This window comes from Delphinapterus leucas, chromosome 7 (assembly GCF_059928025.1).
Source record: "Delphinapterus leucas isolate spDelLeu-1000000601 "Yukka" chromosome 7, BTC_Dleu_Yukka2, whole genome shotgun sequence".
NCBI lineage: Eukaryota > Metazoa > Chordata > Mammalia > Artiodactyla > Monodontidae > Delphinapterus > Delphinapterus leucas.
This window is the reverse complement of record NC_143135.1, coordinates 8092044-8111718: the sequence shown is the minus strand read 5'-3', so window position 1 is coordinate 8111718 and position 19675 is coordinate 8092044. Positions and strand designations below refer to the sequence as shown.

At 53.4% G+C, this 19675-nt stretch overlaps 1 protein-coding gene across 3 annotated transcripts in view; it reads right to left on the bottom strand.

Annotated features, from left to right (window-relative positions):
* Window positions 1-9920, bottom strand: part of MACROD1 (mono-ADP ribosylhydrolase 1) — a 152656-nt gene extending 142736 nt beyond the window's left edge. Inside the window, exon 1 of one of the 3 annotated variants that reach the window (XM_030763747.2) lies at window positions 9287-9920. In XM_030763747.2, coding sequence (XP_030619607.1) covers window positions 9287-9584 — 298 coding nt within the window. In that variant the 5' untranslated portion in view covers window positions 9585-9920. The remainder of the gene's footprint in view (window positions 1-9286) is intronic. The other 2 variants (XM_022591668.3, XM_022591669.3) reach the window with 2 other exon arrangements.
* Between the last annotated feature and the right edge of the window lie 9755 nt (window positions 9921-19675).

Sequence of the window (19675 nt, the reverse complement as noted above, 5' to 3'; positions counted from 1 at the left end):
CGCAGGTCCTACACATGGTGCTGGAGATCCAACCCCCAGCAATGCAGACGTGGTCCTGGCCCTCGTGAATTTATAATTCTCAGCAGGGGAGACAGAGGCTGACCAGGCTTTACCCAATCAAGCAAGCAATCCAAATTCCAAGAAGTGCTATGGAAGGGACACTCGGGGACTGGGAGAGGAGGTAGCCGGAACCCCAGTCCAGGGGGGCTTAGCGGAGACTGGGAAGAGGACTGAGAGGTAGCCAGGGTAGGGAAGGGTGTTCCACCATCCGGAACAGCATGTTCGAGGTTCTGGGTGGGTGCAATCCAGGGTGTGGGGCAGGAGGCAAGCACAGGGGGAGAATGATGCTGAGGGGAGACAGGGGCACCTCATCCCAGGGGCACCCAAATCAGATTAAAAATGCTTCCACCAGGTAGAGATTAAGAATCCCCCCACAGCAGTGCCATTCTCATTCTTTCTAAGAGGCAAGGGTATCCAGCGTGGATGGTACCCAGCGTGGACAGTCCCCTCTGTCACTAGAGTCCCTGGATGCTCACAGCCCATTTCCCAGCCTCCTTCTCAAGGGTCTGCCCTCCCCATGATCTGAGAAACAGGCCAAGAGCTCCTACTTTAAACGCTCCTTTCTTTGCATGTTGGGGGGGGTGGTGGTGCTGGTATTTGAAGGAACTGAAGTGCTTCTCCAAGCCTTGCTTGTCTTCTTCTGTAAAATGGGGGCACAGAAAGCTCCCTCGCATTAAATGAGAAGCAGAACAGGCTTAGCTGGGCACAAAACAAAGCACTCAGCTGCCGGCAGACAGCAAAAACCAGGCTCGACTCCTTCCAGGCTCTGCCTCTCCCTGGCAGTCTGAATACAGATCAGTCAGTTAACATATTTACTGAGCACCCACCATGCACCAAACCTGGGAGGCGAGGTGAGGTCTGGGGCCTGACCAAACAGAGGGGCGGCTGGGACAGCTTCCTGGAAGAGGTACCCCCAGTTTCTCCGGTCTGCCCCAGGAGCTGCAAATCGCTCGAGAAACTCCCACCAACCAAGCAGAGGCTCCCTCTAAATTCTTCATCTTCCCTAGGTGGCCACTCCAGCCACTCCTTTGGAAGTGGGTGCCCCCTCCCCCTTCTCCCTCTCCCAAGGCTCCTCCGCTCGTCCTCCCGGCCATCCATCCAGTGGATGCTGCCTCCCCCTCCCACCAAGGCAGAACACCCCCACACACACCTGCCCATATCCCGTTCTCCCTCCCTCAGGTCACTGGGCACGAAGGTCCTTCCTCCCAACCAAGGCCGCCCAGCTCACCTCCCCAAGGACTCACTCCTGCGGCTCCCCCTCCACCGGACTGTCCTGCCTGCCCTCAAACACCTTCTGGTGTACCCCGGCTTTTAAAACAAAACCCTCCCTCAACCACGCATTCCACACGCTGTAGCTGTGGCCTCGTTTCTCTGCCTCACTCCGCTGTCTCCACTCGCTGTCTCCACTTCCTCCTCCCCCCGACCCCACCTCTCCATCAAGGCCAAGGTCAGAGGCACCACACTGGCCACTCGTCCTTATTCAGTGGCCCTTCCTGGCCTCCCCTGTACCCTCAGCACCCCCAACCCCTTCTTTCTTCTCTGGACCCCAAACTTCCGATCCCAGGCTGCTCGCTGGCCCCCCTTCTCAGCCTCCTTGCTGCCTCCCCTCTTCCTTAATCTACACCCTCTCCCTGGGTTTTCACATCAGTTCCACACATTCGAAAACGCTCATGATCCCAAGGCTGCACCTCCAGCCCCTCGCCTCTTCCGAGCATCTGCTCCCCCAGGCCCACAGCCTGCTCTCATCCCCAAATTCTGTGTGTGCAGAACTGAGCTTCTGACCTTTCTATCCTTCCTCCTTCTCAGTGAACGGCCCCAGACTTTGCTGGGGCCCCAAACCAAGGGTCTTTCCTTTCTCTTCTTCCCTCTTCCATCCATCTGCAGGCTGTTAGATTTATCCCCCCAACACCACAGACACCGTGCCTTCTGCTACTCCCACCAGGGCTAAGCCTCCGTCATTGATTGCTCCCTAGACCCCTCTGGAAGCGCCTCCCCCCCGCCCCGCCCGGCCAGCTGACTCCCTGTGTCCACCCTATGGTCTGTTCCTAACACAGCAGCCCAGAGGTATTAGGGACAGAAGTCAGATAGAAGCTGTCTCTCTGTGTGAAGCTCAGTTCAAACCCCAAGTCCTTGCCAGGGCTTGGAGAGCCTGCCTCTTTCCCAACCTCCTCCCGTGCTACCCTCCCCACTGCACTTCACCCTGCCCACAGCCCCTCAGCCTTTCAGTTCCCCCAACAGCCAAGCTGTTTCCCGCCTCAGGGCCCTTGTACCTGCTGTGCCTCCTGCCTGGTCTTCCTTTACAGTTCCCTCCTCACTGCCCTCCCCCTCCCAGAGCAGCTGCCTCCCCTACCATCTGTGCTTTGCTTGACCTTGGCCATATGGGGATATGTCATGTTTATGTTGGATTCCCAGCACCTGGCACAGCATAAAGCATGTGTGAGTGTCCCTGGGCATCTGTGGGATGAATCAATGAACCAAGGAGCTGAGACCTGAAGGTTGCGGTCAAGTTTGCTAACAGAACAGGGTCTTCCGGGAGGAGGGAACAACGCGTGCAAAAGCCCTGAGGTCGGAGAGAGTGTACGGGTGGGGAAATGGAGAGAAATCCAGAACAGTTGGACGGGAGAGCAAAAGCAAGGCTCTGGCAGCCTCCCCCGGCCCGTCTGGGGCGTTTGCCGGCCCGTGGCCTGGCCGCTGCTGGGGGTTTGATTCCACTCTTGCTCCTCGGTCCCCCCAGGTTTGGGCTCATGACCTCCCACCATCATTTTCGTGGGCAAGGTGCTCACCCTCTCAGCCTCAGTTTTCTCGTCTCTAGAATAGGGACAAGGCCAGCCTTCCCTGGCACCCAAGCTTGCTGTGAACAAGAAGATTGGCTGCGAAAACACAGAGGAAGCTGTCGAGTGCGATATACACATCAGATATACTCAGTCTTTCCTGTGTGTGAAATAAGAAGGCCCAAAGAGAGCAAACGAAAACAAGACAAAATTTGGGAGGGGAAACATTATTTTTCCAACTTGGGGCAAAGCAGGTGCAGGAGCTCTTTAAGTTACTTGGGTCCCCATATTTATCGTCTTGCACAACTGTGACCAAAGGCCCCCTCCGAGGCCTTGCCATGCCCAAGTGCCAGTACTCAGAGCTGGCTGGACCTGTGGCCGGAGTGCAGGCCCGTACTGTGACACTGGAGGGGTTGGTCAGCCAGAGCGCAGACCAACCCCATAGGACTCCCAAGACCGGAGTCCCTCTGGCTGGGGCAGGCCCCAGGCATCCCACGGCACTAGTCCGGGTGCCCAGAGATGGCTCAGGTCCCCGAGCAGACACCATCTGGCAGATGCCACCACCCTGCTTTACAAAATCAGTAGAGCAGTCGCCCTGGCCACAGGCAAGCAAAAGGAAGCCAGGGCGGGACCCAGCCCAGGGCTCTGTCCTGCACTGTCCTCCCCAGTACCCGAGGTCTGCTCTGAGTGACCCACAGCCCGCGCAGTCCTCTCTCTCCAGCAAAGACCAAAACACGACTCTGCTTCCCGGAGACGGCAAAGGAAGACCGTCAGAGCTTCCAGCTCAGCTACCAGCTGACAAGGCGCCAACCTTGGGGACGCCTGCCAGCCTGCCCTTCCGGCCTGTGGTCCCCAAGCGCACACCTCTTGAGGCCAGTGCTCTCACTCATCTCCAGGACAAGGCTGCAGCCTGACCCGAGGAGCCTCCAGCTGCACTGCTCTCTGACTTATGGGAGGAGAAGCCAGTTGAGGACCGGAGCCTCCGGCTGCACTGCTCTCTGACTTATGGGAGGAGAAGCCAGTTGAGGACCGGAGCGCTCCGGCTGCACTGCTCTCTGACTTATGGGAGGAGAAGCCAGTTGAGGACCGGAGCCTCCGGCTGCACTGCTCTCTGACTTATGGGAGGAGAAGCCAGTTGAGGACCGGAGCCTCCGGCTGCACTGCTCTCTGACTTATGGGAGGAGAAGCCAGTTGAGGACCGGAGCGCTCCGGCTGCACTGCTCTCTGACTTATGGGAGGAGAAGCCAGTTGAGGACCGGAGCGCTCCGGCTGCACTGCTCTCTGACTTATGGGAGGAGAAGCCAGTTGAGGACCGGAGCCTCCGGCTGCACTGCTCTCTGACTTATGGGAGGAGAAGCCAGTTGAGGACCGGAGCCTCCGGCTGCACTGCTCTCTGACTTATGGGAGGAGAAGCCAGTTGAGGACCGGAGCGCTCCGGCTGCACTGCTCTCTGACTTATGGGAGGAGAAGCCAGTTGAGGACCGGAGCGCTCCGGCTGCACTGCTCTCTGACTTATGGGAGGAGAAGCCAGTTGAGGACCGGAGCGCTGTCTTCACAGCCTCAGCCTCATCATCAGTGGGGCCGCCCCCAGGCCCTCCTCACTCGCTCTGGGAGGAGGAGAAGCAGGACCCTTACGGTGGGCATATGCCCCACACATTTATAACACGCGCTACCTCCCTCTGCCAGAAGGACAGGTGCCGACTTAAAGCACAAGTGAGATTTATTTTTCTTATAAAAGATGTACAACATACGTTTTAATTTTCTTTCCTTTTTGGAGAGGCGAGAGTATTTCACAGCTCAGTGAGACAGGTGCTGTAAAAGGATGTTTGCAGTCAATTTTGATGGGGAGGTCTGACCCCAGATGAAGCTTTCAGCGGCTCCCGGGCACGAAAGCCGAGCTGGAGGAAGCAGGCTGCGTCAGAACCATAAAGTGCACCGGGCGAACGGGAATTCAACGATGTGTTTAAAGAAGTGTCTTTATGGCACTTCACAAGACGGTGTTCGGAAAGGTGAGGGCAGGCTGGCACGGAGGGAGGCTCCTCTTCTGAAGAAGGGTGGGTGGGCAGGGCTGATAACAGCTGGGCTCTGGGAACACGGCGGTGGGGGCATTAATCACCTCTCACCGTCCCCCAAGAGCAGGGGCTCTTCAAAGCCTACGGCATGAGCAAAGGGGAGATGGCAGGAGGCACGTTGGAGCTTTTCTGCTCTCCCAGACCCCCTCGCCTCCGCCCGCACCGGGACGTGCCAAGGCTGCTTCCCAGAAGACAGGTGGGAGAAGCCCACCCAATTCCCAGGTGTGCCTGGGAAATTTTCTGGTTCGGCAGTCGAGTCCGTTAAATCATCGGCTGTGCGTGAAATCCCACAGGGGCTGAAATCAGTCTTCGCCCTGCCCCGTGCAAACAGGCTGGAGCACATGAGCCCTGTCCTGAGCCACCTGGGAGAGGAAACAGGGCTCAGGAACTGAGGTCAGAGTTCTAGCACTTGAGACCATGGGGGAGATGAGTTTATATAAGCTCAGTGTCCCCATGGCCAGAACAGGGCAGAGAGAAGAGATAGACCCGAGGGGCGACAAGGGACGGGGGGCATTGGGGGGTGTCAAGGGAGGGGGGCCCTGGGGACCCTTTGGCCGCTGTGTACAAAATGGTTTCTAATGTGATCCCAGCACAACCTACAAATCGGGTGCTGTTGGTCCCATCTTACAGATGAGGAAACTGAGGCTCAGGGAGCATGGAAGCAGTGGTGCCAGGGCTTGCCACGTCTGATGACACCAATACCCGTTCTCTTTTTTAGCACACAGCTCTGCCCCTACCGCAGGTCAGAAGGAGGATCTGTGCCCTTCTCCTGGAGGCCAGGCCCCTCCTGTGGTGGCAAAGCCCCCAAACACCCCAGTGCCTGAACTTAAGTCCCCTCGCACCCAACTGCCTTACAGTAGGACCGTTTCCACAATCTTCTGATGAAAAGGCACAACCTGGCGGGGGCGGGTGGTAATGAGACACTCCAGAACTGAGGGAATTAAATTATAGAAATTAACCCCTGGCCAGTGACATCAAATACTGCAGAGGTCTCTCAAAAAGACTGAATGTCTCCTAGCCAGGAAGATCAGCCTGATGGTATTTACCTACCTAGAGAAAGAATAGGTCCACAGAAAGAACAGGTCCACAGAAGTGGGCAGTCAGCTTGAACCCAGGAAAAAGGAATGTGCAGAACCCAGGCAGAATTTGACTATCTGTCCCGAGGACTCGCTGGGCCATGGACTGAGGCGTCTGCACCTGGGGCCCAGAGCAGGCACTCAGCACTGCATTTGTACTGGAACACTGAGCAACCGCCCGGGGAAGGGCATCCTCAGTGGGTAGGCGCACCCCTGGCAGGAAAGCTTGCCCAGCCTGACCAGGGCAGTGGGATCAGCTTCTAAAATCATTCAACCAGCTCCCTAGTTGAGAACACCTGCTGCTGAGCAAACTTAAGACTATGAATTGGCTTCCACATGGCTTTTCCACAGGGAGAGGAGGCCCTGCCCATGTGCACATGAGTTTCCAGACCCACAGCTATTACATTTCCCCAGCGTGAACTGCAGCTCAACCCTCTGAACTATACATCAGTCTCTTGTGAGTTTGGTTACTATGTGCCAGTCTTTGAGAGAGGATCATCTCAGGCATAGACAAGCATTTAGAGTCCTGCTAAGTATACCCCCAACAGAAAGATGAGCACATGTCCATCAAAGACATGTACAAGGATATTCACAACAGCTTTATTCCCAACAGTCCCAAACTGGAAACCAAGTGCCCATCAACAGGAGACTGCGTGCACAAACTGTAGTACACCCACACCATGGAATATTACAAAGCAATAAAAAAGAGCAAACTGTCGGTACACCCAATAATGTGGACGAGTCACACAGATATTAGTAAAAAGAACCAAACACAGTATATGCCTCTGGTGATATGAAGTTCAAGAAGAAACAAAATGAACAGATAGAAAAATGATTAGCAGTAAGGGGTACTGATTGGAAAGGGGCTCAAAGGAACCTTGTGGGGGCGATGGCAATGTTCTACCTATTGATCAAAGTAGTGGTTACACAGCAGTATACTTAGGTAAATGAACACTGATTGTAGGAATTCCCTGGCCGTCCAGTGGTTAGGATTCGGCGCTTTCACTGCTGGGGGCCCGTGTTCAATCCCTGGTCGGGGAACTGAGATCCTGCAAGCCGAGCAGCGTGGCCAAGTAAATAAATAAAGGATCAAAGCTTGGACCCCAATCAGAGGCAGAATCCAGTTGAGGCAGTCCCTCAGTGTGGCGGTTTCAAAAATATGCCCCAAATTCTTTGATCCTCTTCCCTCCCAAAGGTGGAAACTAATTTCCCTCCCCTTGAATGTGGGCCAGATGAGGCATTTGGGCAACAGCCATTTCACAGGAGTGAGCCATCTGGGAAGGGCTCACTCCACCCCTAACCAAGTCCCCGCCAACCTCCTGAGAAACCCTGAGCCTGACCACCCAGCTAAGCTACTCCCAGCTTCCTGAGCCTCAGAGGCTGTGAGATAATATAAATGTTTGCTGTTTTAAGCCACCAAGTGTCTGGGTAATCTGTTATTATGCAGCAATAGGTAACTAAGACACAGAGAGACCTCTGTGTGTCTCACCCCCACAAACTACCACCTAACGGCTGCTGGGGGGCGGGCGGCTTCACACCTCTGCTGGGGTTCCTGGGGCAAGCCCACCCTCCTCACACTGCCCCCTGACTGGACACTGGCACTCACGCGGCCCCATCTGCCACGGCTTCTTTGCAGCACTGACCTCTACCTGGCATTGTCTCATTGCCTTGATCACATCCTCTACCGTTTCTTCCCCCTAAGCTCCGTGAGGCCAGGGTCCTTGCCTGTCTCCCCAGCACAACAGTGCTGGCTACATAGAAGGCACTCGATAAACATGGACTGAATGAATGGAAATCCCAGCTCCTAGCAGAGAGCAGCCTGGGAATCCCTGACCCATCAGCTTCATGAGGTCTGGAAGTTTTCAGTGGCACCCAGGAATGGGAGGGGCGGAGAGCTGGGTCCTAGAAAAAGTGGCGGATCCAGGAACAGGTGCCTGGGCCCCTGGCCTCCCCAGCTCTCTTTCCCACCACCCTGGGTTACTGTTCTCTGACAGAGAAGGGAAAGCAGGGTTCCCTGTGGGGACAGTCCCCGTACCAGGGGGCCAGGCCCCACTCCCCACCCTGAACGGTGTTCTGGGGCCAGGGCTGAAGGGCTGACAAGCACTCCTTGTGTTCCGGGAGCAAAGTCAAGCGCTTCCTGCTGGTGCTTTAAGATCCCAGTGAAGGCAATGCAATTCATGACAGTGGTAAGTCATCTTGAACTCTACCTCCAATCCCAAGAGGATGCCTTCCCCTTGCCCCCAACCACAGCCCGCCCTAGGCCTGCCTTCCCAACCCCATTGGCTGAACACACTTCACCACAAGGGCCCAGCCAATGAGCTGCTGTCCCTGTTCTTTTGAAAGGGGATCCAGCCCGAACGGTCACAAGAGCCCAGGGAGCAGGCCCTGAAGGGCAGGGGCAGCTGGACAGGCAGCCGGGGCTATTTGGGGCTCTGCAGGTCAGGTTGCCTGCCTTCCCTGCTCTATTCGGGCCCAGAGTCCAGCCCTGGGATTCATGCCCACCAGGACTCATGCCCTGCCCCAGGGCGGGAAGAAATGGATTGATTCCTGGGTATTGGGGGGGGGTGGGGGGGGGCGGCGGCGGGGGTCACTGTTCTCATAGGCACAACGCCCCCTCCCTGCCCTGCCCCGCAGCTCCTCTGTCCCCCAGGAATAAGGCAGAGAGTGCTCACAAGTGTCCAGAGGCCAACGTTAAGGGCAAAAGGGCACCAAACCACGTGCCTAGAGAGGCAAGGCCCCCGGGTAGGCGTGGGGGGAGGTGGAACCGGCCTGCTCAGGGAGGCCACTCCTTGTGGCTATCTGATCCCACCAGGTGGGATGCCAGCCCCAGAGCTGTCCCCTCAGCCCATTCCCTGCCACTCTGCCTAAAATGCCACCCCTTGAGAAACCATACTACGCAAAAGCTGGGGAGTTCAGAGCCTATGTCAGATCCTGAAGGAAACTCCGAGTGACTCTGGCCTATTGGCTCTGGCACTGGGCCTCAGCTTCCCTCGTGCACAACAGATTAAGGTACTAGGTCTTGGATGCTCCCTGGGGGTGCCCAGCAACACATTTCAATGGCGTGAGGCCACCCTCCTCACACTGCCCCCCATTGGGGACCTGGACCTAGTCGGGGCGGTGAAGTAGTTTATGGAGCTGGGCACATGGGGGGCGTGGCTGTTAATGGGGGTCCATACCGGGGCACATGGGACCTTAACTTCCCCAGTTCTTTGGGGTGGACGAGGCTGCTGGTGGGGTGCTGTCCAGCCGGAGAAGGCCCACGTAGGGCCGCCCTCGCCCCTCGCGCCCCCCTCCTGCTTACACTTACATTTTGCCTCCTTCCAGTCGGTGGAGGTGCTCAGGTCCACCTTCGCCGCCATGGCCAGGGGGGCCCAGGTGCGCACCCCAGCTCTCCGCCCCACCGCCGCCGCCCCCCAAGCCCCAACTCCCGTTCGGGTCCGCGCGCGCGGGTCGTACGCGCCCAGGGACGCCGGGGGACCGCACACAGTGCTGCGGGTCCGCGTGGCACCCGCCGAGGGGCCGGGCCAGGGGCGCCGGGCGCCGAGCAGCTGCCCCGCCGCGCGCAGCTGTGCCAGGCGGCCGGACACTCGGCTCTGCAGAGACATGAGCGGGCGACGCGGGGCGGCTCCCCGCCCACTTGGACTCTATTTACGGTGCTCGGGGAGTCTCTCCCTTATTTACTCGGGAACCAGGTGACGCGTGCCAGCGCACGGCGACCTGCTCAGGAGCCAGCGGGCCGCGCGGCCAGAAAACCCAGGCGCGCCGCTGGGCACCCTGGAACTTGTAGTCCGGGCCGCTGACGCGCCCCCGCACTCGTATACACACGTGCGCGCCCCGCCCGGCCAGCGGGGTCGCGCTGCGCCTGAGCCCAGCTCTCGCAGGGTCGCGCGGCCGCCGTGCGCCTCCTCTTAGGGCTGGCTCGGCCGCCGCCAACTTCCTGGTGGGAGGTGCCTCCCGCCCCCGGCCCCGTCTCCGCCCCTCTGGCCGGGCGTACTGAGTCGAGCGCGGCTCCCTACGGGTCACCCGGGACCCACCCCGCCCCCAGTCCCCGGGAGCCGCGCGTCCCCGCCGGCGGTGGGGAGGTGACGAGTGGCGCGAACGGGTACGTCCGGTTGGGCGACTTTCCCCAGGCCGCTGCGCTGCTGCTTCTTAGCCGGCGGCGGCAGGAACCGAACCTAGAGCAGCTAGGGAGGCAAAGGTGGAAATCGTGTAATTTGAAGGCAGAAAATTAGAGTTCCAAGTGGCCTTCTCGGTGGAAGAATTGGGGTGATTTTTTTCTTTATATTTTTCCTAATTTTTTACAAGGACTATAAGGATGGATTTTTTAAATTTTAATGTCTTTCTATACCATTTTATTATTTGATAAATATGATACTGGATATTTGTTTGTTTGTTTTTGGCCGCCTCCCGTGGCTTGCGGGATCTTAGTTCCCCGACCAGGGATTGAACCCCAGGCCCACGGTAGTGAAGCGCAGAGTCCTAACCACTGGACGGCCAGGGAACTCGCCATAGTGGATATTTTTTTAACCTGGGACAAGAAGCCAGGGTTCCAGAGAAGGTTTTAGCACCAGCTTTGCACATTCTTACTCGGGTGCACTGGCCCCTTGTACCTTGCTTCTTGAGATGTATATTAGGAAGACAGCTCTCAGGTCTGACAGGTTGCAGACCTGCCTTGTGCTCCAGGCCTCTCTGGCGCTGAGTGTGGCGATAACTCTTCACAGGGCTGTGAGGAGGATCACAGAACCCTCCTGTGGATGCAGCTGGCACCACTATGGTGCCCAAGAGAGGATCAGTGGGAGACCTGTGGGCAGAGGGTAGATCAGAAGCCAGGAGACAGGAAGGAAGGGCCAAGGGCCCCCAACACTCCAGGACCACCAACGACGAGGCCTGCGCCTTTCCCCGAAAAGGTCAACAAGATGAGTTCAGAATGCAGTAGTCAGGCCCCCAGGCCTAAGGTCACCTCACCACTTGCCGCTTCTCCAATAACTTACCAGGGCAAGAAGGGCCTTGCCAACTGCATCCAGGACAGCAACCATTCACAGGGGACTAGGTACCAGCTGGAGCTGAGCTAAGCCCTCTACACCCGTTTGCTCTACTTCCATTAACTCACTATGTGCTCCCCACAGCCTGGTGAGGCAGCACTGCCCCAGGGCACAGATGAGACGCCTGGACTGGCCCAAAGTCAACATGGCCTATGGGGGTCAGAGTCCAGGCTTGGGTCAAGGTTGTTTGGTTCCTATCTGTGGTCTGGTAAGTGATTACACAAATGTCACGGATTCAGGCAATGAAGCATGTGGGTGACGCTGTGTATTAGCTTCCCGTTGTTGCTATAACAAATTCCCATAAATGTAGCAGCTTAAATAATAAACAAGGGCTTCCCTGGTGGCGCAGTGGTTAAGAATCCGTCTGCCAATGCAGGGGACATGGATGGGTTCGAGCCCTGGTCCAGGAAGATCCCACATGCCGCGGAGCAACTAAGCCCGTGCGCCACAACTACTGAGCCTGCACTCTAGAGACTGCAAGCCACAACTACTGAGCCCGTGAGCCACAACTACTGAGCCTGAGTGCCACAACTACTGAAGCCCACGTGCCTAGAGCCTGTGCTCTGCAACAGGAGAAGCCACCCAATGAGAAGCCCGCGCACCGCACCGTAGAATAGCCCCCGCTCGCCACAACTAGAGAAAAGCCCATGCGCAGCAACAGAGACCCAACGCAGCCAAAAATATAAATAAATTTAAATAAATAAATAAAATTCATTTTCTTAAAGTTCTGTAGGATACAAGTCAGACATCGGTCTCACTGGGCTAAAGATCAAGGTGTCAGCACCAGCTTCCAGAGACCACCCACATTCCTTGGCTTGTGGGCCCCTTCCTCCATCTTCAAAGCCAGCAATGTTCCATCTCACTGACCAGTCTTCCCTGGTGGTCTTTCCCTCTGACTCTCTTCCATTTTCAAGGCCCCTTGTGATTACATTGAACTCACCGGTGATGATCCAGGATGATCCCATTTAAAGTCTGCTGATTATCAACCTTAATTCCCCTTTGCCATGTAAGGTAACATATGCACAGGCTCCAAGGATCAGGATGTGGACATCTTTGGGGGGTGTTATTCTGCTTACTACACCCTTCCCGGCAAAGTCTGGGGAGGAGAATGCAAGGAGAGGCAGGGGACCCAGCCATAGAAAGTATCAGTGCCTATCAGGAGGCTGCCTTCTGCACAGAGCCTGAAATCCATGTCCCCCAGAGCCAGGCCATGGAAGCACCCTGGACACCCTCGGCATCTGAACTAGTCCTTCTATTTCTTTTTGTTGGGATTCAGCTCTGTTCTCACATGGCAGCCAGGATAGAGAAGGTCCCAGACAATAGCCTACCAGGGTCTGTTCTAAGAGAGGCCTGGGCCCCACACACGGATGGGTCTAGGCAGAGAAGTGCAATTCTGACTTGGCAAGGCAGGACCTCTTCACAGAGTTTCAGCTGGACCTTTTAGAAAAGGTAAAATCTTGCCGGGTACCACAGATGTCTATGTGTGTCAGGAGCATTCCAGGCCGAGGGACCCACGGAAGCAAAGGCATGGGAGTCTGTGGAGTGCCAAATCTTCTGGTGGGGCTGTAACACCCGCTGTTTTCTGTTGAGGATTTTTAATGTTGGAGAGGATTTTTTTTCATGCAGTAAAAAGTTACCTACTGCTGCTTGTATTTAAATTAATACTGTATTTATTAAACTTATAAATTAAAAGAACTAGCTTTTTCTTAAACATCCAAATGCAAGTTGCAAATCTAGTTTTCTATTTATAAATCTAATTTTTGTGTAAAAAGAAGAACAATTACTTTCACTAAGTCTTTGATGAATATTTAATTAAATCACAGGTTCAACAGATTAAATTCTGAAAATGAATGCCAATTGCAAACTTAGGTAATTAAATTCCCTAATAGATTTTAAACTACATTTTACAGAGTTGAAATAGCTGGTCCTCTCAAATGCCTCAAACTCTCAGCAGAAGAGACTTACACATATAACAAGCATATATATATATTTTTTTATAAGCATATTTTTTTCTTTTTTGTTTTTTTTTTTCTTTATAAGCAGGGAGGGAGTAGCCGGTAAAGATGCCTTCATCCCCCACCTTATTCTCCCCTCCCAAGCCAAGCATATTTTTTTCTAATCAGTTAGCAATTGTTATACACTAATAGATTAAACTTATAAACATGGTAAATCAGTTCTCTTAAATATTCAAACACCGTTTATGAACTTAGATCCTTTTGTACTGTCTCAGTTATCTTTTGCTGCCTCATAAACCACTGAAAACTCATTGGCTTAAAATAACAACCAGGCCTCTGCAGCAGCTTGGGCTGGGATAAGCTGGAAGTTTCATCTGCTGGTCTTGCCTGGGTCACTCCTGTGTCAGATGGCCACAGGGGCGGGGGGCCCAGGACGGCCTCACTCATGTGACTGGCAATTGGCGCCGGCCGTCAGCGAGGCCCCTCGGTTCTGTCCCATGTGACCTCCACTACGCCGGACTGGGCATCTTCACAGCATGCTGCCCTCAAGCCCTGCTCCAAGAGGATGTCAGCAGAGGCTGCAAAATGCCTCGAGGCCTGACTCGGAAGTCACACTACATCACTTTCACCACATCGTGTTGCACAGAATTCACACAGTCACGGCATGCAATGCAAGTCACAAGGCCAGCCCAGAATCCAAGAAGTGGAGAAATAGACTCCATGTCTTCATAGAAGCAGCCAAATCCATGGCAAAGGGCAGGCATACAGGGATGGGAGGCCTTATTACAGTCATCACTGCAGGCTGTCTCCCATTCATTCCTTTCTAATTAAAATTGCAAATCAAATAGGGTAGATTCATGCATGTTTCAAAACATTTAATAAACATGCAGGTATTAGCAGAATGATTACAAAACTTCCTAAACTTGTAGCAAGATCCTGGGTTTGCTTTTCTGGCTTCCACACCTTTCAGGGTTGCGAAGCTACCCAGAGGAGCAGATTCACCATCTCAGCAAGACTGAACATGCAGTGGGGTGCAGGACCACAGTACAGTGAGGGTTTCCAGCTTCCAGTCTTTAAGACCAGAGCAGGACCCAGGATAACTGCCAGACCTAAAGAGGCCCACAAGGCAGTGCACTCCTCTCCCCAGGGGCTTGATTTTAAAGCCCAGTGCATTATTGTTTCCTGAGTCTTTCAAGTTTTAGCCCTACCCCATTTTACCTGGCCATCTTTCTTCTTTTTACTGCCTCATTCAGAGAGAGGAACCCCTGCACCTCCCAGGTCCCCCTAACATCTTTGCTGTGTGACCACAATTTTGCACCTCCCTTCATCCAGGTTGTAGCGCTCTCTTCATATTTTATCACCTACCTGTTTCATTGGCTAATATCATATTGTTGTTATACTGAGAGGTGTGAAGGGGAAGGATGGATTACAAGGTACTAAATGTCCAGAACATGTAGCTATAAATCATAGGCCTGCATGGCAGAGGCCCCTCCATCTGCTTCCTCTCAGCGTGGGTCTGAGGACCTGGCCAGTGATCCGGAGTGGCTCACACTGCCTTCCTCAGGGGAAGGGCCTCAGAGGGCCCTGGAGCTGGCTGGGCTGGCAGAGGTCACTAGCTGCCCCTCCTCTGACTTCAGAGAAGGCCTGGGAAGGAGGTTGATGCTCTGGGGACATTTAGCTCGAATAGCAGTGTTCAGTGTAAGAAATTTTTTTGCCCCCTCACCCCCCCCCCCCACGCCACACCGTGCAGCCTGTGGGATCTTAGTTCCCTGACCAGGGATCAAACACATGCCCCCTGCAGTGGAAGCGCAAAGTGTTAACCACTGGACCACCAGGGATGTCCCCATTGTAACAAATTTTAACAACATAATAGAAAGTGAAAGCCTCTGTTATTGGCTGAATCGTGTCCCCCCCAAAAAAATTCATGTTAAATTCCCAACCCTCAATACCTCAGAATGGGACAGTATTTGGAGACAGAGTCTTTAAAGGGGTGATGAAATTAAACCGAGGCCCTCAGGGTGGGCCCTGATCCAATCTGATTGGTGTCCTTATAAGAAGAGGAAAGTTTGGGAGGTCCCTGGTGGCCTAGTGGTTAGGACGCTGGGCTTTCACAGCCTAGGCCCATGTTCAATCCTTGGTCAGGGAACCGAGATCCCGCAAGCCACGTGGTGTGGCCAAAAAGAAAAAGAAGAGGAAAGTTGGATACACAGACACTGGGGATGCGTGCTTGCATAGAGGAAAGACCATGTGAGGAAACAGTGAGAAGGTAGCCGTCTGCAGGCCAAGGGGAGAGCCCTCAGAAGATATCAGATCTATCAGCACCTTGATCTTGGACTTCCAGAACTGTGGGAAAATTAATTTCTGTGGTTCAAGTCACCGAATCGAATCTGTGGTATTTAGTTATGGCAGCCCCAGCAAATGAATGCAGCACCCCTCACCATTCCCAAACCACAGAAGCAACAACTTTAGCAGTTAGCTATACATCTGTCTAGACTTTTCCCATGCATATATATAATCATATAGAAAGATACACACACTTTTTTTTTACCAAAAGTAAGATTCGGCATACACACTGCTGCATGACTTTCGTCGTTCTGCAGTCTATCATGGGCATGTTTCCATGTCAATATCTACCGGAGTGTTCTTTTGAACACTCACTAATATTCCGTCCTCTGGCAGCAACATCGTGTTTCCCAGTATCCTCCATGGATACACATGTAATTGGGTGCTATTCCTTTTGCTGTCACAAACAGGGCTGCAGTATACACCCTTGTGCCACCAGGCTGGGCCCAGGTGGGATAAATCTGTAAGCGTGGAATTGCATTTTGTTTTTTGTTTTGGCTGTACGCGGGCCTCTCACTGTTGTGACCTCTGCCGTTGCAGAGCACAGGTTCCGGACGCGCAGGCTCAGCGGCCATGGCTCACGGGCCCAGCCGCTCCGCGGCATGTGGGATCTTCCCGGACCGGGGCACGAACCCGTGTCCCCTGCATTGGCAGGCGGACTCTCAGCCACTGCGCCACCAGAGAAGCCCTGCTTTTTGTATTTTAAATAGATGTTACTAAGTGTAACTTCCCATCAATAGGACATGGGAGGGCCCATTTCCCCATGCTCACACTCTGCACTACTTGGTATTTCTCAAGAAACAGGTAACAGAAACAGTGGGATTGAGATGTTTGAATCTGAAGGGACTCAACCATTTGGCCCAGAGAAGAGTAAGCCGAATAGGGAGCAAGGAAGTCTAGAGGGAAGAAGGCCAGAGAGCCTCCCTGGGAGGGGCTGAGGGTCCCATGGGGGAGGAGAAGGATGATCAGCTCCATTTGCTCATTCACCAAACTCTTACAAGCACGGACTAGGTTCCAGGCCCTGAGGGCACACGGCAGTGCGAACAAATCACAGGCCCTGCCCTCTGGAAGCAGTATCTAGCGTGGGAGGCCTCGATATGGCCTGGGAGCTCAGGCCGGGGGTCCCTTCTGCCTCTGGCCACCTACCAGTTCAGGGAGCCAACACTCCGTTCCCCTTCCCAAAGCCAAGAAATGGCTGGGGACTTGCAGAAGGGCCCGTGTACAGCTGACAAAATTTGCTGATGAACTGGATGTGGTTGTGAAAGTCAAGGATGCCTCCCAAGTTTTCAGCCTGAACCAGCCCAAGAATAGCGAGGCCACTGATGAGAGGGAAGTCAAGGGAGAAACAGCTTCAGGGGAGATTATCAGTTCTGATTCGAACACGTTGGGAAGTCCATTTGCCATCCAAATGGAGACATTGAGGAGGCAGCTGGGCAGACAAGTCTGGAACTTGGGAGCGAGATCTGAACCGAAGCTAATGTGGGAGTTATCCGGGATGTGTTTATAGCCACGAGACTGGCTGAGAGCAGCCCGGGAGGGCTGTGGATGGCGAGCTCCCGGACTGGGTTCTGGGCTCTCTGATAAGTAATTATCGGATAATAATTACCATCGTTTTATTCCTTGAAGTATCTGGCACAGTTCCTGGCTCTGTACGAGTTCACTGAATTGAGCAGAACTCTACGGCACTTTATTTCCCCCTCACACTTTTCCTGCTAATCAGGACTCAGACTCTGTGGTAACAGGTAGCTCTAAGTTGGAATCACTCCGTTAAGTGGGAAATGAAAATATTCTTTAGGGATTTCTCAGAACATGGAATGGAACTTCACTCTCAACGTGGAGAAGGAAACTCAGGTTGTCTTAAATTCCCACTCCAACACTGAAAGTTCTTATAAAAACAAAAATTCCATGTTCTACAGACGCGAGAATTCTGAGCTGCAACCTTCCCCTAACCCCCACTCCTCACTCCTCACTCCCATGCCGACCAAGGATTGAAACCAGGCCACGGCAGTGAAAGCCCGGAATTCTAACCACTTGGACACTAAGGAACTCCTGGGAGAACTTTAAAACTGGGAATTTGCTCTGCAGAGAATCTGGTTGCACGCGGTGACCCCATCAGTCTCTCATTTGCTGCAGGATTTACAGCCTCAGTTGACTCCAAACGCAGCCCTGGCCATTTTGCTCCCCACCTAAAGAGCAGCATGAATCACTCGAAGCATCACGCATTGCCAAGGGCCAGGATGCCTGCTGTGGCGGAGCTTATGCTTTAGTTCCAGGGACCTGGGGAAGGGGACACTGGCCAGCCAGCCCGCATCACTGCCTCCTGGCCCCCAAGGGAGGGCTCTGAGTTCACTTGGAGAAGCCTGAGTTGGTGGAAATCATAATGTTCAGAAGTGGCTTTTTACCATGACACTGGATAAGCTTAAACCTCAAGGTGCCTCATTCGCACTCCTTCTGAAGTGCCATGCTTTTTTTTAATCTATATTTTTCTTTTCTCAAAGAGGGCTCTCTGGGACTTCCCTGGTGGTGTAGTGGTTAAGAATCCACCTGCCAGTGCAGGGGACACAGGTTCGAGCCCTGGTACAGGAAGATCCCACATGCTGTGGAGCAACTAACGACAGAGCCTGCGCTCTAGAGCTCGCAAGCCACAACTACTGAGCCTGTGAGCCACAACTACTGAAGCCCGCATGACTAGAGCCCAAGGTCTACAAGAGAAGCCACCACAATGAGAAGCCCGTGCACTGCAACAAGAGTAGCCCCCAATCTCCGCAACTAGAGAAAGCCCACACACAGCAACAAAGACCCAATGCAGCCATAAATTAATAAATAAATAAATAAACAAAAATTGGAGTATGGATTACTTTGTTTAATCCTCAAGAGTGACCTTGGGAAGTCATAGGCAGTTCATCATCTTCATTTACAGACAAGTATACTAGAAAAGCCTTCTTTGGGTTCCTTGAAAATTCCAAATTTGTTTCAGTCTCAGGGTCTTTGCACTTCCTATTGCCCTGTCTGGAACGCTGTCCGTGTCTTGCTTTTCATAACTGCAAGTCTAAGGGGCCTTCACTAACCCCCCACCTCTAGGCACTCCTTCCCTGCCTCCCTGGTAACTCTTTATCCTTACTTTTTGTTTTCTTTATAGCACACACCACTCTTTAGAATTATCTTTATTTGTAACTTTATTTTTATTTCACAAATGTATATGGTACTTATTCTGTCGTCAGGCACTGTTCTCAGTGCTTTGTAAATATCCAATCATTCAATGCTCACAATTCTAACACTGAAACTTTTTCATCCACATTTTAAAATGAAAGCAACTGAAGCACAAAGAGGTAAGCACGTTGCTAGAAGTCACACAGCTGTGGAGTTTAAGTACCATCTGTCTCTCCCACTAGAAAACAAGGTCCATGTGTGCGGAAGCTGCATCTGAGGGCTGCCTTGTTCACTGTTGAGCCCCTGTACCCAGAGTACTGTACCACACACAGAACTACAGAAAAGATGTGTGACAGCAGAGACCAGATCACAGAGAGGGAGGGATGGCAAAGAAGCCTGGAGAGAGGCTGTTGAGGAGACGATATAAGGCCTCAAAAGGCCTCCAGAGGTGGAGAAAGAGCTGGGCTGGGGGGCAGCAGTGGGATTGGCAGGAGTGCGGTGGTCTGGGGACGGTGCCAAGAAGAAAGGAAAGGTCTCGTTGACAGATTTAACTTAGCAGATGAGTAAGAGGCCAAACACCTTGGAGTCACCTCCTTCCTTCATGCTCTGCATCCATACATCAACAGATCCTGTCAGCTCTTCCAAAATGCATTCTGAATCCAACTTTTCTCACCCATCCTCTGCTCCCACCCTGGCCCATGGCACCATCACCCCTCTCCTAGAATCCTGCAACAGCTTCCTAAGAGGTTCTTCTGCTTTCATCCTCTTCATTGATACAGCAATCAGAGGGATCCTGATAAAACTGTCAGATCACATCACTTTTCTGCATGTTTCCAAGTGAACACAATTGCCTCCCATTCTGCAGGATCTGCTCCTGCTTCCTCTAGCCCCACCTCCCACTCCCTCCCTGCCCCTGCCATTCTGGTCACAAGGCCTTTGCATCTGCTGTTCCCTCTGACAGCAAGGTTCTTCCCTAGGATATCCATGAATCTCACTCCTTCACTTCCTCAGGTTTTTTCTCAAATATTAGCTTCTCACTGGGTTTGATCTGGACCCCTACTGAAAATGCAACACTGCTCCCCTTGCCCAACGCTCTGCTTTATTTTTCTCTACTGCAGATACACCATGCAAACTTTTTTTAGTTTGTCTCTCATTAAAATGAGCACCACAAAAACAGTGATTTTTGTCAGGATTGCTCACTGCATT